The 23,130-nt window shown below is 41.5% G+C and overlaps 1 protein-coding gene across 2 annotated transcripts in view; it reads right to left on the reverse strand.

Annotated features, from left to right (window-relative positions):
* The window catches only part of ASTN1 (astrotactin 1), a 323,619-nt gene that overhangs the window by 175,862 nt on the left and 124,627 nt on the right, over positions 1-23,130 (reverse strand). For both annotated transcript variants that reach the window (XM_017508838.2, XM_017508837.2), the window contains exon 2: positions 22,523-22,710. In XM_017508838.2, coding sequence (XP_017364327.1) covers positions 22,523-22,710 — 188 coding nt within the window. The remainder of the gene's footprint in view (positions 1-22,522; positions 22,711-23,130) is intronic.

Genomic DNA, 23,130 nt, shown 5'->3' on the forward strand with positions numbered 1-23,130 from the left:
TTTCAGTCGTCACTCTTATGAAGATAGTGCCGTGAATAATACAGGTATGGTTCCTGATCTCATGGAGTTTATATTTTAGTTAGAGGAATTAATCTACATAATTTGGATTTTCAAGATAAATGCAGGCATAAAAGGAAGACAAAAAACAGATCATAGGTGCTGGCCAGTCATTACTCCTCTTCTTCAAACCAAAGAACCTGTGGTAGATGAAAATATCTTGGACTAGAGGTAATACACTGGTAACACCTGCATGGACCAGTGGAATCTTTCTCAAATAAGTGTCACATAATCAATAAATCCTAGAACAAAAGAATCTGGAACTATTAAATGGCATCAAGTTTAGAGAGTCACCTGGGCTTTCTGAACCCTTGGCAGAGAAATGGAAAAGCTGAGATTATGATTCCAGCTACCATCTGTCAAGAGACTACAGCCAATCAATCGGCTCACGTTTCAAAGGTTACTTTTACCTGAGGAGTAACCAGAAGAGTGAATCTGAGACACAATTAATTATTTCTCAAGGCAATGGGACATACTGAATTCAAATTATATTCCTAGAGGAATTAAATAGTGGTTACAAAATAAGAATCACATACAGGAGTTGGGTATCTCATGTCTCCTGTTTTGTCTCCATACCAATGCCCCAAGCTCAGGGGTAAACAACCTCTCTCTGATACAGCAACCATCACTCATATGTTTTTCTGGACATCACCCATATCCTTTATAAGAGGCAGAACAAGAGCAGAAAAACTGTGTAAGCCCACATGGAAACTCTGGTCATATCCTAATCTAGAACCACAATGTTCCAGGGATAAGGAATGGATAAAGCAGATGGATGACTTCTCAAGGTCCCTTCTGATCCTGTGATACTATGGAGCCTACTGGAAAACTAGACTTAAAACACAAGAAACATGAAGAATCCCCATAAAACAACAGGGCTAAGCGCTGTGTAATTATGCAAATTGCTTAGCCCCTTCGAACCTAACCCAAGCCTTCATCTATAAAATTCAGTGATGGAAAGAAATGCATGACTCTTCCAATCTGAAAATTTTCTGATTGTAACACTGATCCTTGTCAAACAGGAAATGGTGCTACACTAGTAAACTAAGGGTAGACAAAAATCACTGTGCATTCTTCCTGCCCAGCAAAGTCAAAAACCACAGACCAAGGAGATGATGGAACTGACCCACCAGAAGCAGGCCATCAACCCCAACTGCATAGAAAGGCCTCTGAAATAAGTGGATATTATCAAAATTGTGGTAACACATTCTTGACCATGAAGATCCCTTTCCTGCCAGAAGGAGTTGCCCAGACTAGAAGAGAAAATGCCTTGGCTTGCTTCTCTGGCAGATTCTCTTTTCTGTGGTGGTTGAATAGAAATCCATTATCCCCTGTCCATCTCCTTCGCAGAGGAAAGACAAGTGAAAACCCTTTAAGCATATTAAGTAGCAAGTTCAATTTATAAATTAGGAACATTACATCCCCTTGAGGGTTTTCTGAAGTCTTTAATCGTGTGGAAAGGCTTTCCAGTTGCCATGGGCCACCACGTTAATTAAGAGGCCTCAATATGTCTTCTAGGGCTCCTAGTGTGAATTCACATCCCATTAGCAGGGCCCAGCCCATGCTGCCTGGTTAACCTCTCACTGGGGCAGTTACTACAGCTGACTGCTGCCTCAAGATGCTTCAGCATCCCCTTCCCCCATGCCCCTAGAACCAAGTATCCAAAGCTGAGGGAAGAAATAGGATATTTCCCCAACTCTTTCTGTCTCATTAAAATGCCATTTGTTGGATAAAAATAAGGACCAGGCAACCTTCCACAAACAAGAGGTAAAGGCTGAAACCAAGAGACTTTCAAGGTCAAGCAGGTTGGCATTTGAGCCCTTCCAACCTAAAGAGGCTATGTTCTTCTCAGGAAGAAACTCAATTCTCTAGCTTTTTACTTGCTTTTTAATTTTGTTTTATTTTGCTTTTCCTAGCTCTAAAAATTTTAAGACAGTTAGGTTTGATCGTCTTTCTTCTTTAATCTGGAAAGTTTGTCTTCAATTCCTTTATGAGACTTCAGGAGTTTTGTCTAATGAGAGCCTGGAGCCCTTCAGGGGACAGTGGCTCCAGGCTAGTGAGCTGGAGTCAGCCTGGGCTATTTCAAGTTGTACTCTTTCAGATTCTGTTTATAGAACTGCTTTTTCTGTTCTTGTTTTTTTCTTGCCTCAGACCATTGACTCTGTCATCCCAAAGAAAAGCAAAGGAACACATTTGTCCGTGAGCCGCTTAGAGTTCTCTCATCCTGGGTAGCTACAGTTACCTGTTGTTTACCTTAACGAGAATGTTAAGGTCAAGCAGGGCTGGGTGAAGCAGGATGACAGAAAAGCAGCTTGTCATGGGCTGGGTTTTCAGCCCACAGATCCCCTAATTCCAAAGACTGACCTAGACCTCTGCAGTGTAGGAGACCAGTAAGGAATCAGGCTGCCCAGGCAGAGCGGAGGTCCTTTGTCCCTCTGGATGTAGACGTAACACTTTTCTAAGAGATGACACTGCCTAGTCAGACATTATGGATGGGACCCCAATTAGTATCATGTGTTAAGAGGCTGGTCACACATACAACCCATGTGTGTGGATATCAGTGTGCATGCACATGCACAAATGTTTGTATTATGCACAACAGACAGGCTGGAAGATAAAAGGGTCCACACAGAAGCAGAAGCATTCCAGGTTGCTGTCTCAGCAACTCATGGGCAGAGCTGCATGAGACAGGCTTCCTCCATGGGCTGTGGGCACCAGCCCCTCAAAACTTCACAAGCCAAGCATGAAGCCAATAAATAAATATCGCCAGCTGAATAACACTCAACGCCTATTCTTGGCCATGTTCCTTTCCTCCTTTCTTCTTTGTTTTTATGCAGTAGGTGATCTTGGTGAAATAAAATAATAATAGTAATCTGCTCCATTAGGACCAAACATTAAGGGAATTATTGAACATGTAACGGAAGAGGCAGAGGGCATAGTATATGCTAATGACCATTAGACTTCATCCCTATTTTTCTCTGATCATAATGGAGTTGTTAAATCTCTCTTCCTTCCATTTCCTCAAAGTCAGCCAGCCCAGCTTAAGGTAGGGAAAGGGGTTCTCAGATTGCTGATAGCTCCATGAGCATCAGCTGGGTCTGAGCACATGAAAATCAATAGCATTAAAAACTAGTCCCTGCAGGAAGACTTTATGCAGGGCATGTGTAGGGATTCCAGTGACTTCAGATGAAAACATCCTATAACATAGTTAGTTGGGAATAGAAGGGGGAGAGAGGGTCAAGATGTCAAGATTTCTCTGAATTTGGTACATATTCATCAGTATCTCTATCTGAACCAGGGAAGACCCTGAAGATCTGTTTACTCTCCAGCTAAACACTGAGATGGAGCCTTAAAGGCTGCACTATTCAGAGCTGCCTGCTAGTCAGGGTGTAGGTAGAAGGCCTTCCACATGGAGTACGGCCTTGATCATTTTCTCATCCCACATATAGAGGTACAACTTGATTTTCATTATTGCGTGAGATCTGGTGTGCCAGGATCCAATCAAGCATATTCAAGGATCCTGCCCCTCTTCTCTTTTACAGCGGGATTTTCAGTACACAGTCCCTAGACTGGGAGATCACATAGCCAATAGTTACTTCTGTGATGATCTCAAAGTCCACAAACCACTATGAAAGAACTAAGCATTTCTCAGTTTCCTGCAGTTAACTCTATTACATGTGCTTAACTCCTCCTCCAAATTCCTGCCTCCTTTTGTTAGTCTATTCAAACACTGCCTTATTCCTAGAGTACTGGTACAATAAAGAAGGAATACTAATGATAACTACTGTTTATTATGTTTATCACATGCCAGACATAGCACCTAATGAATTATACTCATTATTTTATTTAGTTCTACCAATAAGCATAAGTAGTAAAAACTACAATTTCCATTTTTAGAAAGTAACTTACCTAGTTGACATAGTAGTATGAGGCCAAACTAAGACTCAGCCACTGACGTTAATGATGTTATTTTATGGCCACATCACATAGAAAGACACCCACGACTGAGCTCTAATCACTCAACTTCCTGTTTTCTCTAAATTAAACCCTGAACTTCCTTGCTTCTACAACTAACTCTCGAGGTTATGCACGTGAGCATCCCTAAATGTCTATACTCAGTACTGTCTACACTGCCCGTCCCAGAAGCCTGCAATCTTCTCCAGTTCGGCTTGATCATTGAATTGGCCAAATACAACATTTAAACAATAATTTAACCAGTATGGCCAAGGAGGGTCACACTTGTCAGGTTGTCATTTTGACACAGACAGGGAGAATTCTATGGAGATATTTGCTCTTGGCTAGATATAAAGTGAAATAAACTATCTTCAGAGTCTGACAGTGTAGACACTCAACCATTTCCTTGAGAACAGTCTGCCATTGATGCACACAGACTCAGTTCTCTTTGCTCTCTGTAAGCCGTGTTCTGGGATGGAAGGCCTAAGAAGAACAATAAATATTTTCTATAGTCAGACTCGGGAGAAATGTCAGACTTAACTTTTAGGGAAACTAGGAACTTCATTACAGTCAGGTCACACAAAAATGCTGTGGTAGCCAATAGATTCAGAGAAGATAGGAGAAAGTCCACAGGTCGCGTTTTGCATTAGAACCCAAAAGATGACAATGGCCATTCCCAGTGCAAGTCATTTGATGCCAGTCGAAAACAGAGGTTAACAACACTTTTATACATTGCTTTGTGCTCATAAACTTCCTCCAACTGGTAACTGATTCGATCCACCACAGAAAATTCTAATCATAGGCCCCAAATTCTAATCCAAACCTTGGGAGAAGAATAGGTCCGTGGTCATATCCCTTGTAACATTCCAGCTGTGAGTCAATCTTGGCATCCAAGTAAGATGCACATTAGAGCTGAAGAATTATAGCAAAGGGAACAGAAGAGGAAATTAAAGGCTGAGAGGAGATGCTGACGTACGAACACGATTAGAGCATCATATGCCAATATCCCTTCCAAGCCCCTCACTCCTTGCCAGCAAGCTTTGTCTGGCATCAGACAGGAGAAGGAGGAGAAAGCCTGGCAGTTGAAAAAGTCTCCTTTTGGGCCCCACACTGAGTGCTGTGGCTCTTATTTCACCTTCTTTTAAAAATTATTAAATCAAATATTTTTTTCCTCTGGAACTAATCAAGCACAAAATCTGAAGACGAGGCCTGGTTTGTGAAAGCACTCTCTGAATGAGGTACTGACATCTTCATTAGGAAGGGCTTCGTTAAGCCACCAGCTCCAACATCAGCAGCATATTGTCTTCGGCTAATTACATTTTTTGCTGGCAAAGCCATTGTACAAGTCTCCAAATCCTTCCCATCATTAATTTTAAGAAACGAAACACACACACACACACACACACACACACACACACACACACACACACCCCTGCCTGCCTGCCTGCCTTGCCTCCCCAGGCTGTCAGCTTTGTTTTTCTGTATTTTCAGGCTTCCTCTCTTTACTGGGATTTGTTGTTGTTGTTGTTTGTTTTGTTTTGTTTTTTTGAGGTGGGGAGGGCGGGGTTGTGATGGAGTGGGGTGCAGGTAGAGGGTCTGCTGCTTAGGCCTGATTTCTTCACTAGCTGACCATGGCCCCCACTGTTCTCAGAAGAACAGCCAAGTGCTGCTTACTCCCACCAGGACCTTGGGCGCAGGCCTGGTGCTCACCAGCCAAAGATGAGCCAGAGCAAAGGGAAGCTGGAAATCGAGCCCCAGCTCTTCCCCACCTGCCAGGGAAAGTGACAAAAGGCTCAACTCTGCTATTGTTTGTCAGGTTTTGATTTACTGATGAGTGGCCCGATCATGCAGGGAATCCATAGGTCAGCCAGAGACATTTGTGTGATACAAAGGCAATCAGGGGTTCCTGCTTCCAAGGCAACTGACGAGGCAGACATCATTCGCTGGGCCAATTGCCTAATTCTGTACCTGCTTTCCTGACCCCATAGGGTCATTCCCAGCCAACCTGCAACACCAGGATTAATTAATTCAGATCACAGTGTTCACAGAGTGTCTTCCTTCTACATTTTAATAGCTGTGATTTATTTTTTTCTATTCTTCACATTCAGTCCTGTTACAAGGGAGAGAAGTACAGAAAGAGAGAAAAACAGGGGAGAAATGAAGAGGGAGAAAGAGCAGGCATGGGGTAACAGGTTTTTCTCTGCCTATCTCTGAACCTTTCTCATTTCCCTGACATGTCCTTCTTTTTATCTCCCCTACCTAAGCCCTTTCTGTGCTTTCAAGTCCCAGCGTACATCCTTCTCCTTCCTGAAACCTACTTTGATTACTCTGATCCTCAGACGTACCATTCTATTCCAATTCCTAGTGCATTTGTGGACATTTATCAATTAATCCTTAATTCCTAATTCTGTTGTTTCTCCTATCATAGCTCCATCTGGACTCGCAGACAGAGACCATATTCTAAATTACTTCTATGGCCCCAGCCTTAGCAGAATGACCAGCACTGGGTTGACATTCAGTGAATGCTACACGGCTGGATTAACTCCAGGGAGGCATATTCAGCTGCCTTGGCGAGGTTGACAAAACACAAGCAGCATGGCGTTCACACTGTTGGTCAGTTCAGACTGAAGACCTCCATCTGAAATCCCTCTTCCTTCTTTTCTGCTGGCTCTTGGACAGCTCTGAGGGGCACTCCCTTGGTCATGGAGTCCTCCCAGGAAAAAGTCCACTATGGTCAGGTGGTGGTTTCCTTACCCATAAGGATTCCAGATGCAAAGTGCATGCTACAGATCCCTCACCCAGAGGATATTGCTGCGTTTTCAGAGCGTGTGAAGACTTATCTTTACCTAGCCTCCCTCTAGGTCCTATCTTTCGGTGCCTTTAGCCAGCATTTGTGAGACAGCTAAAGGCTCACTTACAGTGACAGGATTTTTTTTTTCCAGTAAAATAAACCAACCTGCACTTTGATCTAACTGTTCCTGCTCTACTCCACAGAGGTCTGCAGGAATAGTTACCAGATAATTCAAAATCTGTCATCACATTTAAAATGTCTATTTAGAATCGAATTATAGCTACATACATGTAGCTGTACTACATGCTTTACAAAGTGAATAGTGTAAAAATGAAAGTCTCTTCTCTTAGAAACTGAAGTGTTAATTTTGTGTTTATATTTCTGTTTCTGCAGAGTGACTGCAGGTAAGATGGTGAAGTTCTTGTTAACTTCATTCTATAATTGGGGAAATTAAATTAGGCTTAACAGGAGAACCAAACACTGTCAGGACCAACACTTTTCCATAGTTTATTCTGCCATCACACCATGAGAGTTGCAGGCTACAAACTGGGTACAACCCACTGGCACACTGAAGGCTCAGTGTTCCCCTGGTATCAGCTCTAACTCCAATTTTTTCTCTCTCTCAGTCAGCAAAGCATAACACAATGTAAGTTGAGTGAGAATGACCTTATTATAGGTCATTTGTAACTTTGACTCCACTCTAATGGAGAAAAGAAAACCAGTCACAATTTTCAGCACTTTACCTATTATTAGTATCAAATGCACTTGCCGCATCTTACAAATGATGCAGACAGACCAGCTGTCGTGACACTGTAGTGGAGTGTGAAAGCAGCCACTGAGGATAGGAGAACGAGGAGCTGTTTGGCTTTGCCCAGGAGGCTGGGTCAGGGACTTCTTGGACACTCAGGTTCTGGGAGGGGCCCTCTTCATGGCAGAACAACATGTGGTCTCACCCCACCCCTTATACTATGACCCATGACACTCAAAACTAAAGTTTCCACTCTGAAAACCTTTTATAGTAATTTTGCTCAGTATTAACATAAAAATTGCATGTATACATGAGCACACATGCAGAGGGAGAGAGAGATGGCCTCATGATCTAGCCACTTTTGCTGTGTGTATGACAACCTTCCCCTAAGGTTCCTGTTCCATGAATATGTGAAGGGAGGAAGAGAGGTGAGGGTTCAGTGGAGAAAAGGGAGCCACAGCAACCAGAGAGGAAGCCTGAAGAGAACATTTTGCCAAAGACCTAACAGGACAGAGGGAAAGTGCACTGACTGACCACCTGCTCTTCGTCCCAACAGTGCCACTGAAAGCCATCCCGCCATTTAACCTCTTTGAGCCTCAGCTCTCCATATTACCAAACTTGCTCAGCCTTCCTTGCAAGGGTGTCTGCTCATTCCCAAAGTCCCTTTCAGCCTCTTAGCAAAAGGCCAGGCCCTCGGCTAGGATACAGAGAAGCATAATCCCTCCCAGCAAGGAGCTTGCACTCAGGGGAGACAGGCTTATGTACAGGTAAGGATGATGCATAAATATTCACCTGGAATTGCACAAAACTACTTCACCCAGCCCAGAGAGAAAAGGGGGTCAGAAACACTTTCCTAGAGGGAGTCATGGGGCCAAACTGAATTTTAAAAAGAGCAGAAAGAGGTGACCTCACTCAGAGGAGAGGAAAGACATTTTCAGCCAAAAGGCCAACATGAGTGAAATCATAGAGGTCTTAAATAGCAAGGGAGGTCAACAAAATATGACTGATGTTCGCGGTAGCTCAGAGAGGGGAAGGCAAAGAGTGGAGATGAGGATCAGGCATGAAAGGTTCAACACACCCTGGAAGTTAGCCTTCTGAGTGGGGGGATCTACTCAAGGTTTTCCTCCAGGGAGGGGATCTAGTTCAAGCTGCATTTTATTAGGTTCGGCCTGATGGTGATTGAAGGGAATTTTTTTAGTGGAACAAATCAGAAGAGTGAAGAGGTGAGAAACCACTGTATCAGTCCAGTGAGAGGTGAGGGGGGCCTGCACCCATAGTGGTTGTAGAGAGGGAAAGAAGGAGAGGTTCTAGAGATGTTTGGAAAATAAAATGAGCAGAGCATGGTGAAAAGCAGGGCACAAGAGGAGAATCCCATGGCCATGCTGGGCACAAGGACAGCGAGTCTGCAGCTACAGAAAGTAGAAAGCTGGGTAATAAGAATGAATGAGAAGATTGAGCTCCATCTGTTCCCAAATAATGAAAATGCACACCTGTGCAGAAGATCTTCAAGTGAAGTAACTGTTGTTTTCCTTTGGACTGCTCTTTCTTTTCAACCCTAGTGACCTGGAATGATTATCTAGGTAAGGCGGCATCTAATACAGATGCCGGTGAAAATTTCTGGATGCAAAATACAGGCCTTTAAATCCACTTACAGTGTCACATAGGAATAGCTACATGGCCCACTTCCCACTCTAACATTTTTCATTAGATGAAATCAGGTGAAAACGAACATCAGAATCAAGCTTGATCAAAGAGGCAAAGGAACTCTCCAAGGGCAGCCGCCAGAGGGGCTCAGGATGTAGAAAAGGAAAGCAAGAAAGAGGAAGAGGCGCTGAATCTCCAGTACCTCAGAGGAGCCTCTCACTCCTCATGGCAACGTGGGACTGCCTTGTCTTTGTCTTCCCTGCTATAGTGACTCTCCTGGGAACCAGAAAGGCCGGCCTCAAAGGGGAGTCTGGGAGTTGCCCTGCAGGTCCCAGCATGGTTACTCAGCAAGGCAGAGTCCACCATCATCCGGCCAGAAAGTTTCCTTCTAAAGCAGGTATTTCTTTCCCTAAGGCATAACTGTTATCCTGGGAATAGGGCACATGGGGCAACTGAAGCAATCACTTCCATGAGAAAGAAGTATATTCTATAAAGGCTGGCTGGGCTGGACCTGCCAAGAATCACTCTGCCTCCGGCTTTACCTGAGTCATTTTAGGCAGGAGGATAAATATCTTCTTCTGGGAGTATTCAAAGGCCTCCAGAGGTGATTCTGGGAGAGTTCTCCTTCCCAAATCCCCCAAAGCTGGAGGCTGAAGGCCCTTGTCATGGCCTTCTCCCTAATGTGGGGGAGCTACTCCATCCTAAATCAAACTCAGGAGGCTCCTAGAGTACTTTTTGCTAGCAGAGGCTAACAGTTATGTCTAGAGAGACTTGCTGGAGACACAGAGGAGCAGAGCTGGCTGAAGGCAATGGCTCTAAACCAGCAGTTCACAGATCAAGGGCACCTGCAGAGAGACCCCGCTGGGCCATGTGAAAGGCTCAAATTCACCAGGCTCCTTCCAAAGGACCGGCCAGATTCACAATGGGATGTGACTGCTCCCTCCCAGGATGGAACTTCTTCCATTCAAAACCTGTTCACAAGCCTGCCAAGCCTACTGCTTTGCCCATAGACCATCAGCTCATACTCATACAAGGGAAAAAGAAAGGCAGAGTTGCTGCAGGGAATGGAAGAAAGTTTCTTCATGCATTTCTTTCTGTGTCAACCAGGGATTGCTAGCATCCCATATGTCCTTTGCTTTCACATTCCTAGAATGTGGGTGCTAAAGGCAACTTGCAAGGTCGGCTAGTCTGAGACCCCCAAGGCACAGAACATAGCCCATCTATGTGCTCCACGTACTGGTGTGCCAATGGCTGTTAAAGGGGTGGGACATTTTTATGTATCATTTATTTGCACAAATACTATTTGCCTAACCTGTATTGAAACAATTAACTGTAACATCAAACTTATGATTTTATTGGCATATTTATCTCAGATATGGCTAAAATAAGTTTAAATTGGAAAGGTGAGTCAATTTAAATAAAAATACGCAGAAAATGTTAACATAGGTTGCATAAAAATATGTCAATAAAACATGAATACCAAGGTTTTGAGAACACTTATCTCATTCCAGCCTCTCCTATGTAGATGAACAAACTGAGGCTCAGGAAGGTCAAGCAGCTTGCCTGAAGCTTCACATATTTTTGAGAGAAAAAGGTCTATAATCAAAGCTTCCTGACTTCAAGTCTAGTAGTCTTATCCTAACATTAGGCTGCTTGCCTCATCATCAAGCTTTCATCACAACTGAGAAGGGGATGATGTAACGCAGTCTGTGTGAGTACAGCCGGGTCCCAGGCCCACGTCACTCTGCTATTAAGGCTACAAGCGGAGCCCTGGCTGGGACCTGTTGGTGCTGACTTATCCCAATCCCAGGTGGAGTCCAGGGAGGGTGAGCCTGCCAAGGTGAAGCTGGGGGCCTCAGAGGCCGAGGCTGGTCACTCTAAGCCCTGGAGCATTGAGGAGAGAGGGGCTGGGGATGGACACAGCCAGGTGAAAGCCCAGGGATGACGACTGGGATGCATACATTTCGTGACACATAGGAAATGAAAGACGATGCTTTTACATCATTGTTGGGACACAGAGGTTTTCTGAGTTTGTTCTGTGTGATAGCTTACCTTACTTTGGAATGTATCTGAAAACCCACAAATGCCAAATTATGACATGTTCACTCTTACAAATCCCAGGGGCCTACGTATCTAAGTCCCGAATCCTTCCATCTTCTTTCTCAGACAAGATAGATACAAAAATGGAGGAAATGAAGGCTGAATGCTTTCATAAGCATTTGATGACTGATCTCCCACGTGGATCTCCCATATAGCCCTGTGTTCTTTAGGGTACTAGGGTAGCAGAACTCACATCTCAGGCCACCTTACGCAGTTACACAAATCCCAATTGTTGGAATTGGGAGCCAGAGCCTACCAGGTCCCAGACACAATTCTGTGAAGGACCCACTACTGTCAGCCATAGTACGACATATTAATAAACTGACATCTGATTCATCCCAAGTTAGAAGGCTACTTGACTCATCCTTTGCTATTCATGGACATCAGCAGCAGTGATAGAGGTATCTGTGGGAGAGAAATCATAAATAGCAAGGCAGCAGCAAAAGGCACCTGACATTCCTAGATTTATTATAAAGAGAGACCCCTTACAATCTTGGGGAAGGCTACTGACATCTGCCTCTCACATGGCTAAGCCATTTAAAAAACTTTAGCAGACACTTAAAAGTGTCATAGCTGATTTTCAAAGGCAAGGCTAAAATTGCTTTGTCCACCCTAAACTTTATCAGCAAGACCAAGAGCCACCATTAACTCTTAAAGATATGTAACAGTCCTCACGCAAACCGACTTTTTATGACATCTTCTCTGGAAGTCTAATTCTACTTCTATTTTTATATATTTATATGAGGTATTTTGCAATAAGGGGGTATTTTAGCATATCCAAGCATTTCAAAAAAGTCTACTCGGTACTCAAAGTTGAAACAAAGCAGGAGCCATCAGACTCACAGGGAAGAGAAAATAGCATATTTGCTATAAGTATCCTGTTTATACTTTTCTTGTCAAGTCTAAGCATAGTTTTGTTTTCATTAACATCTGTCTTTGCTAAACCCATCAATCTCTCAGGAGAAGCTAATGTGCTTGCATTTCACCTGAATTTGTGAACACCGCATGTCTTGAATTTCCAGCAAGAACAATTATTGTCAGTGCCTTAAGTGACAATTATAATCAATCTGTGGAGGTCTGGCTAAAACTAGCAAATTATTGTCTTTCACACTGCAAATAGAACCCTAAAGCTTCTACAAAGTTGTTAAGCTGTATTCTTTCTGTGGGTTCTGCAGACAAAATGAGGAGATTGAGGTCAGCAAACCTATGGCCTCCAGTCCAAATGTGGCCCACTGCCTGTTTTTGTAAATAAAGTTTACAGAAACACAGCCACATGCATTCAGTTATGTAGTGGGTATGGCTACTTGGGCAATACATTGGCAAGAGATGAGTAGTTGAAAAAGAGCTTGCATGCCTGTAAAACTAAAAATGTTTAATGTCTGGTCCTTTACAGACTCCTGGCATAGATAATTCCTGCCAATGTCCATGTTAGGGTTTTCTCTGTGGACACGTGGCTGGCTACATCTACTATACCTAAGTCTAGCTATCTCCAGCCAAGGCCCATGGGTATGAGTTTGAGGTCAGATTTAAAGGTGACCTCAGGTCTGTGAGACACATCCCAAACTTTAAAGATGGGTAGAGGGTGGGGGAAAGGTAGCGTGATCTGGAGAAAAGATAATGGCATCAGGACTCAGAATCTCTGATTTCTTACATCAATGCTGGCCATGAACATCACCCACTGTTCTAAGTCTTCTTTTCCCATTGTGAATGAGAGTAATAACAACCTTCTATGTGTGGATACGTGTGCAGAGATGGAATTCCCTGAATGACGTCACTTGGTTTGGTTAAAAAATAAATTGATAAATGAAGTTCTTCCAGAGAAGTTGGAGCTGGAATTATCACCCTAAATCATAAGATACCTAGTAGGTATCAGACATCAATTATCAAACCAGACCTCAATTATCGTCCTAAATCATAAGCAACCTGGTAGGAAACCCTATAAACGACGACAAAACAGAAATGACCTAACAATGCCCTGAATGTACATGACTGCATCCCAGCTTTGTAATGGCCCTATTCTGTTGTCCTGTTGTCCCTAGTTGCCTTGGTCTTTCCCCTGAGCACAATCCTCTAGGACCTCTCTGACAGGTTGCCATGATCCCAGATGCTTTTCTAACTCCCTAAGCTGGTGGCCCCAGGTCACACATTGCATGCAAGATTATTACAGGCAGCTTACATGGCCCCCTAAGAGTTTACTGAGCTAATATTTAATGGGTACTTCCCTATGAGCCAGGCACTGTAGGAAGTGCTTTATAAGAATCATCTCATTTAATAATTAAAACAGCCCTATAAAGTAGAATTTATTATTCCCATTTTATAGAAATAGCAATTGAGTTTAGAGTGATTAAGCAATCTGACCAAGGTCAATGAAAAAAAAAAAAAAACAAAACTAGTAAATGGCAGAACTAACACTTAAATTGGTCTCTCTGATAGCAAAGCCCTTGCTGTAAACTGCCTCACTAAAATTCAATATCATAAAACCATAGTCTTTGTTGGCTTCTCAATGACCAGTGTCTTCTCAGAGCCAATCCCAGGCTTCTTTGCAATATTTGTTCTTCTTGCCCAATCCAGTTCTTCTACCTTTTGAAGTAGCTCACAGACCTCACCATGAAAGTGTCTTGTCCAATTCTCTATGCTCCTTCCTTATCTTCAAACAAAGGGTTTCTACTCTGCTAAGAGAAGTAAAATTATTCTATAACCTGGAAAATTGGAGAAAACATCCAACCCTAACAGCACCAAGTAGCAGAATTGTGTAGCAGGGTCAAGTTTGGAGTTAGATACACTTGCCTTAAATCCTGGCTTCACTTCTCACAGCCTATGTGACTTTGGGCCTATAATTTACTTTCAGTCTCAGTGTTCACATCTGAAAGATGGAAGAAATGATAGCTATTTCACAAGGTTGCTATGGAAATTGATTGATAGTACGTATGCAAATGATCCCATACAGTGCTAGAGACACAATGAGGGCTTAGTGAGCAATAGCTTTATTACTATGAATATTACCAGTTTCTAATATTGATTGAAACCTCATGGAAATTATGACTCCTGCTTTCAAAAGGATCTTCAGGGATTTCTGAAACTGAGTACTTGCAAGTAAATTGCCAGCTTCTATATCAAGTGAACTAGATTGCTGAACAGAATATTACATCAACTTGTTAAAAGACATCAGCATCCTTTTGAAAATTTGTCCTCTTAGCTATTTTTCTTACTGTCTGGAGAGATGAGGGTAGCAAAAGGCCTCTGTGAACTTCAGGAAAGAGAAAAACAGATTTGCAAAGATGTAAAGACTGAAAAGGAGTGGAAAAGATGATGCAAACTCTAATTGTCTCTCAGTTCTGCCAAGGGCTCTCTTCAAATAGTAAGCATTAATGATGTGATTAAATGCTCCCTGAAAGCAGAACCTTGTCTTCTTCATTTCCTATCTACTTTGTAGTTAAAAAAACTGAAGGCTGAAAAAATAATGTTAAATAATCAATATCTAAATGAAGGAATGAGTCAATGATTTTAAAAAATAGTGATAGGTCAATAATGTTTGAAAATACTTTTCTAGTTTCTAAAAATTTCCTGCAACAAAGCGAAAGTTTGTATATGAAGAAGCTAAGTCCAGTGTTACATGACTTTCACAATTTTAGAGTTGGAATTCCCCAATTATCCTTTTCCCTTCCCTGCCAATAACCCCACCGCCAGCTGTGAGGTGGTGTGGCTGAAGCCAAGGTTAGCAGGTGGGATTAGCCAAGCTGAACAAAGTCTGAGCTTCTGGGGTTAGCTGCCTGGTATAGCCACAGAAAGAAAATTTGTGTTCCATCATGGCTGTCGGTCTTAGTCCTTGTAGTGTTATTAGTGTCAAAGTGAAAATGGAGAAAAGTGTCAGATGAGTCTCAGCACTCAAAAGTCAACAAAACAACAAAAGTTGGTGAAAGGACACATAATAAATATATATTGTGTGCTCACTATGGGTCAGGACATGAGTGCTTTCTGAAGTATAGCACCAGGACTCTGCCTACTGCCATGATTCAAATCATGGCCCTACAAACTAATAGTTGTTTAACTTTGGGTAAATCACCTAGCCTGTTATGTTCTCAGTTAACCAACCCTATTTTATGGTGTGGTACAAAATAAGATTTTGATGATGATAATGACAAAGATTATGGTGCCTATGTTATATTTTGATTCTCCTAACATCTCTACTAGTGAGGTCTTAGTCTGCTTGTTGTACTGAAAACAAGAAATCATGAAATCAGTTTTTCGGCCTCTGCTAAAGGAAACGACTCTGACCCGTGCCTGGAGCAGGAGTATACCACATAAGCCCACCTCCCCACTATAACCACCAGGGGAAGGCTAGGATCAAACTCACCTGTGGGATAACCTGATACAAAAGCTTTGAACAAACAGAGACTATGGTAACAAATTAGATCCCCCTGCTTCTTTCACTAAGGAGTTAGAATAAGGGAGGAAGGCAGGAAATTTAACAGCAGTGGAAACAAAGTTGGAAACACTGTGAAGCTGTGAAAAGTCAGGACAGGTCATGAGTGAGGTGACTTGATGAGTAAATGGAGTGTCAAACATATAAAAGCATTGCAATTGAGAAAGATTTATAGAACAGACTAAACAAAGAAGCTAATTCATAGCAAAAAGAGCAACAGAAACAGGTGTGAAAGAGCCAAACCACAAGCTATGGAGGCTGAGGCTGATAAAATAACTCAGATCCTCAACAACTTCCCAGTTCCAGCCTTCATCAAAATCTGCTCTTTGAATACACTTCTTAAAATCAGGAGAGTGTTGTCTCCTTTATCTCCATATGAATTTCTACAGTACAACTCTACTACAGAGAAGGCCTCAGTGGATCTCCTTCTCTAAAACTAAAAAGCCTGACCAGTGCATTCATTTTATAGGTGAGATAATGAAGCTTCAAAAAAGCCCAGCAAATTACCTACAGTGGTAAAGCCCGCATAAGAAGTCCACTCTTCCAACTGTAAAGCCAGCGTGCCTTTTCACTACATCGCAGTTCTCACTTTACTGGAATATGGGAGGGCACCAAACAAGAACAGAATAGATGAGCAACCCAAATGGCAAATGAATTCATGTATACCTGTGCCCGACGCATCTTGGCAAGAGATACAGAGCAACCCGTGGTGACAGGTGAGGGAGGTTTGTATGTCAAACCTTAGTTGGCATTTGGCATAGTCCCCAAATGGACCCTGGCATCTCCAGGCTTTTGCACATCAGCCTTTCAGAGAAAAACAAAGAGTAAAGAGGTTTTAAGAGAGCTTACTGATTATTTTAGGAACTGCCCACAACTTTCCTAATGGAAGGTAAAATACACAGTGATGGCTTTGGCATGTGGGCAGTATGACCAGTAAGTCAGTTCAGCCCCATGATGCATGGCTTGGATTGCAAGAAAAGTCTTCTTTGAACCGAATCAAGACCTCTCTTTTTGGACTTTCCCACTTAATACTCTAGCTCTGTCCTTTCTGGTAACATACAACATGCCTAAATGTCTCCATTGTTGCTTAAAGATCAGAAGGACTGATCCTGATAAATTAGGACATCCTAAGTTGAATGAAACAAATACTATAAATTGACCATAAAGATGAAAAAGACCTTGATTAATGAATTTGTTAATGAATTTTTGTAACAGATCTGCTGAAGGCAAAAGGTGCTGATAAAAAAAGACATCTAGCCCTCTCTCCTGTGCCCACAGACACTTAATAAGAACCTAATGGTCTTGATGACACACAGTGACTGCCACACTTGGAATTGCTTCTCTCTGCATTCAAAGTGGCTGTGCTCTAGGAGTGAAATGAGGCATGGCTTCAAGCAAACTCACATGCTATCCTCAGGCAACTGGACTGAACTTGAACGTAACATTAAGGGCAAGGATAAGGCTTTGGTAGAAAGTTGTTAGGCAGCCCTGGAAACATGATTCTGGAGGCTCTCACAGGTATGTTCTGTGGGCTCTGTACTGACTCAACCCCAAATATTTTTTTCCCACACTGGAACTTTAGAGTGCCCATTCTATTTGCTGGACTCTGGGGCTGTGTAGTGGCACCTGCAGCCTCTTTTGTCCCCAGATATTGTTCGCTACATTGTTTCTCCCAAGAGTGAACTCTGTACCTTAGGTTCACCTGGAGATCCCAGAAAACAGGAGCCTGGGTGCCTCTGATGGCAGCCAGCAGAAGGCCATGGGGGCCTCCAGATACTGGCCAAAGAGTCACCAACAGCTGGGGCTACTAAGATTTTTTTCCCCACAACCGTGCCTAAGAAGGCTGAACTACAAAAGATATTCTCTACTAGTGGAAGTTATCAATATAGAAAAATTATATATATATAATTTTATATAATTTATATAATTTTGTATGTGTGCATATATATATACATATGTATGTATATATATACCCAAAGCATTTTAGAAAGGCTGCTTGCTGTTAAAAACGTATTTAATCAACCTATATGCATATAGGAAATCTATTAACATTGCCATCTTTAATTTAAAAGATGAAATATACAGACAATGCATTTAAATTCTACTGTGCACCATTAAACTTGTTTGCATACTTTAAGAAGAAAAATGTACATTGTATGATAAATTAGCACGAGTACAATATGAAAATGTAAATCCACACAGAGTCTGAATAGCTGACATGAAGTCATATTGAAACCTGGTCTTCTGTGGAGTAAACAATTTGCCTTATAACTGAACAACTGCTTGACTTTTGGTTTAAACTCACACTCAGTTTTCATTTGCTGATTCTGCTTTCATTTGTTCAAGAGTTTGCAAAAGAGTATTCTTGTGTACTTTCATAGTTCTGAATGTCAATTATCTTGCAAAATTTGAAATAAATCTCTTTAGCCAACTTTGAATCATGCAAGGAGGTTAAAATACATCATCTGACCCTCAAAGCAATAATGTAAGATTTCAGAAGGGAAATCCAATTATTCTATGCAAGGAAGAAATGGTACCTCTTTGGAAAAAATAATTCAAAAATTTTAGGATGTGATTGAAAAATAAGAAAAGCAAAAGGTTTTTCAAAGTTTTAAATTGCCCAGCTCCCAGCTGGGGTATTGGTTTTCTGCAAGCCCACAGTTTTGCTGATGGCTGATTTATACTGGGCATGGTATAAAAGAGAACTTGCAAATTCTCATTCATACAATGCCATAAGGGTTCAAAAAAGGTTTCTTTTACTTCTCATTCTCTCATTTCTTATATTTTGTGTTTAAAACAAAACATAGTAAATGCAAAATATAGAAATAAACAGTGGTCTCTGCACTGAAGAAATATAGATTTTTAAAAGTATATATACAAAATGAGAGAAATGTAAACTTTAAGGTTTTCATAAAACCATTAATTCCCTCTTGCACATATTGGGAATATTTAGGATTATTAGTTAAGCTTTTAATTATACATTTTCTTAACAGAAGAGGAAAGGTTGGACATATTCATGTTTTGATAAAAACTTTATCTTTTCTCTTTTTCAAATTATGCCATTTTGATCCAATCTGAAAACTGCATCAATATTGATCATTAGAATTAATGAAAAATGGCCTTGCTACTGTTATTTCAGAACTAAAGGGGTTTGGGCAATAAGATTTCATTTAACTGTATGTCGCTCCTCAATATTATTACAAATCAAAGAATTCTACTATATTCTGGCATTTATAATGCTGTCATCCAGATGCCTCAAATAGCTGCCTAGCTTTCCTCCAAAGGATATGGTATAAAGTGTGTCAAATAAAATCTAGTAACACTTGAATCTCTTAAGAAGAAGCCATCAGAGACTCAAGGAACAACATCTTCAAACAGGATACCCTCAGACTTGATTTCTAAGCTGAGGGCAGATACACAACTTCAGACTTTGAAACTGTTTCTAGAATAGAATTCTAAGGATAAGAAAGGCAGTGTGTGGGGTATGTGTATGGAATGGGAATGGAGGACAATGAGACGGCTAGGTGGGCTGGAGTAGGCTCCACTAACCAAACCATCTTTGACAGGGAAGGGAGGGAGTAGGAAGGAAATACTTATATCTCCAGTTCATCCTGAGATTCCTGTCCTGTGGAAGTCAAAGGCCTTCCTGAATTTTTTATGGAGATATGGGTCTGTCTATATACAACAGGCCAACCCAAAGACAACGCAAGTCTTCCCTGCCCTTACCTTTGCCTATGCCCTTTTATCCTCTGTCTCTTTAGTCTGGTTAAAAATAAAAGAGAATAAATTAAATTAAGCCAAATGAATACTCTCTTGCATTTCATTCGGAAAAGAAAATGTCATTGGTGGTCTGCCATGGGTGACAAGTAGCATATGAAGGAGAAGTCTCAGAGGTAGGTTTAAAGTTGACTCTTTTTCTCTCTCCATTTCAGTGTCCACTGTCCATTAATCCTTGCTCAGGGGATCTCATTTGAAAAAACACTGTAATGTAGAGTTTTTCATGGGGGTTGTTTTATTTTAAAGGCACAACCTATTTCCTAAAGTCTTTAGCATTTTTGAAGAGCACATATTTTTTTAATTTTTTATTTCCATAGGTTTTGGGGAAATAGGTGGTATACGGTTATATGAGTAAGTTCTTAAGTGGTGATTTGTAAGATTTTGGTGCACCATTGTCCGAGCAATACACCACCTCCACAAACATACATACATACACACACACACACCCCTCTAGAGAACTTACTAAGCACCTCATTCCAGGGATAGATGGATGGTAGGGTCCTTCTTACACTGAAGATACAATGCAGCAACAAGTACAAGCTTCAGACCGTTTGTCTTCTGCAAATTCTCACACTATGCCTCCAGCCCTCACTAGACTCCTCTTCTGACATATTGTTTGTCTCAACTTTTTCTATTTAGGGTCTTTTTAAAAAATATAAGCATAATATTTATTTTTGGAAATGTCTATACACCTTTCTTTACCTTAAACATTTCATCAGTGTGACAAAGACTGCCTCTGTGAAATGCTCTTGGACCCAAACAAAACAAAACCACCCACAACCACAGTTGCTCCCCACACTGATGGCAGGACATGGATGGCTGGTGAGAAATCCACCATTGTGCTCTTCTTTTTAGTCAGACCATATTATAAATTTGAAGACAATATGACCTCTAAATTCATCACTCCAGTCAATCCCAGGGCCAATTAAGCTGACCTGCCTGAAGCCTACCATTCTCTGGATACTACAAGCTACAATAAAGAAGACAACCTTCTCAGAGAGGAAAAACACCATTCTTTAATAAGGATATGCAAGTCCTGTAACTCCCATGCTATAAACCTTGATTAATTTGTAAATGTGAGTCATAGGAACCTCATTTACCTGCCTGACATCTGGCCTTATCTGGATATTAAGGCTTAACATTTGCAATTCAAGAACTCTTTTCTCCACCACACCGTTTAAACCAAGTGCCTCATGTATATGCAGGCAACCTATCAAGCCAATTACTTATGGGGACACTAGTTGAGTAATAAATAGAAGGCTTACATTTTGGGATTTTATCTGAGACTTTATGGAGAGATTTTCCATCTTTGGCTAAATAACATTTTTCTTTATCTACAAGGCACTCAGGTTCCCTCAGTCTGAACACAAAGCTAAATAGCATGTAGTGATGGTACTAGAGCAACAGAGGAATTAACGTTTGGACTGAGACTCAGGTTGGTTCTATGTTGAGTTTCCTAACAGTGAAATAATCTATACCCTCCCACATACATGGCTCATAAATAACCAGTCAAGTCTCAACCTACTATTAGGCTACCCTAAGAGCAGACAATGTATTTGTTTACCAATACAATATCAATACATAAAATACCAAGTGTAACAGGTTTTATTTAACTCTTCACTGGGAAATTCATTCATTTATTCCACAAATATTAATTAAGTATCAACTGTGTAAACGCATTGTTCTAGGGACAGGGGATACGTCAGTAAACAAAACAACACTAAACAAAAACCCTGACCTGCCATCATAGTACTTACTTTCTAGTGAGATTCTAGAATACGAGTTCCTAGAACGTTAGCAAGAATCTTCCGATCAGGCACAGTGGCTCACACCTGTAATCCCAGCACTATGGGAGGCCGAGGCAGGCAGATCACATGAGGTTGGTAGTTCGAGACCAGCCTGACCAACAAGGAGAAACCTCATCTCTACTAAAAATACAAAATTAATCAGGCATGGTGGCACATGCCTGTAATCCCAGCTATTCGGGAGGCTGAGGCAGGAGAATCGATTGAATGGGAAGGCAGAGGTTGCAGTGAGCTGCGACTGCACCACTGCACTCTATCCTGGGCAACAAGAGCAAAACTCCATCAAAAAAAAAAAAAAAAAAAAAAAAAAAAAAAAAAAAAAAAAAAAAAAAAAAAAAAAAAAAAGAAAGAAAGAACCTTCCAATTTTTTTGAGGCTTCAAATTTTTAAATAGGAAAAGGAATGTTAATAGTAAAGTATCTGAGTGGAGCTACAGAGAAGTGCAAGTGTCTACTGGCATGCCTTCTATTGAATGAGGACAGAAAGCCAGTTTGCTGGCTTCCTCTTGGCTGGAAGAAGAGAAAAGAGAACTTGGTAGCAGCAAGCAGCTTGGAGAGTCAGTCATTTAACAGACATTTGTGGAGCAACTACTCTAAGATTCTCCAATACTCTAATGGGATAATTTCCATCTATGACAATCCATCGCCCTCATCTAATTTCGTTGTTGTTCCTGTTTGAGACACAGGCTCACTCTGTCAACAAGGGTGAAGTGCAGTCGTCCAGTCTTGGCTTACTGCAACCTCTGCCTCCTGGGTTCAAGCAATTCTCATGTCTCAGCCTCCCAAGTAGCTGGGACTACAGATGTGTCCAGCTAATTTTTGTATTTTCAGTAGAGATGGGGTTTCACCATGTTGACTAGGCTGGTCTTGAACTCCTGGCCTCAGGTGATCTATCTACCTCAGCTTCCCAAAGTGCTGGAATTACAGGTATGAGTCACTGTGCCTGGCTGCCCTCATCTAATATTATCTCTGGTTTGTTAAAGATTCTTCATATCTGGGCATGTTTCTAGAGAAAACAGTTGGGGAATGGTACTGTTAGAAATAGTTGCAATTTTTACTTACACCACAAGTGGATGCATTTCCCACAAATGGGAAAGTTACTTATTAACATGATCAATGATCATTACAGAGTTGAGTCTGATAGGATGATACGTATGACACCAAGACCCTTAATATCAAGGTAACATAGCTATGGCCCGAGAGGCTAAGGCTGTGCTGCTCTTACCATAACTGAGATATGGAGGATCCTCAGCTCCTCTTCTGCTGACTCATGTTGGGGTTCTTCAGTGGGGTCTTGTCCAGGAAGGCTTGGGGCACCATCTTGGTGATGAATGTGAAAAAGTAAAGTGCCATTTTCCAGCCACTGCTGCCTCCAGCGCACCAAAGGGATATCCTCTGTGTTCCCTGAGATCTCTAGAGGATAAACACCAAACCCACAGGTTAGAATTTAGATGGGACCAAGTTTTTCATTTTCTTCCTAGCCACTTGTACCAATTAGCCAGTTTCGTCTGAAGCCAACAGAAGTTTCCAACAATGTATAGTTAGGTCAGACTTTACTCCAAAACACAAGGAAGATAAGACACCTGAGAAGACAATTATCCCCCGTAGGTCTTTCCACTATAAATCTAGTAAGCCAGGCTCTCACCCATTGAGAAAAATATCAAGGCAAAAATTCAAGTGCTTCTCCTTATTTCTATGATCTTTTTACACAGCTCAGTTTGAATACCTGATAGTCCCCCGAGGTAAATACAAGGTTGTTTGCCTCTTGTAAACTTGAAAGTATGAGTTCCCCAGCAATTATTTCTAGATATACCAGTAAATTTACCAAGGAGA

This window comes from Cebus imitator, unplaced genomic scaffold (genome assembly GCF_001604975.1).
Source record: "Cebus imitator isolate Cc_AM_T3 unplaced genomic scaffold, Cebus_imitator-1.0 Scaffold402, whole genome shotgun sequence".
In the NCBI taxonomy this organism is placed as follows: Eukaryota; Metazoa; Chordata; class Mammalia; order Primates; family Cebidae; genus Cebus; species Cebus imitator.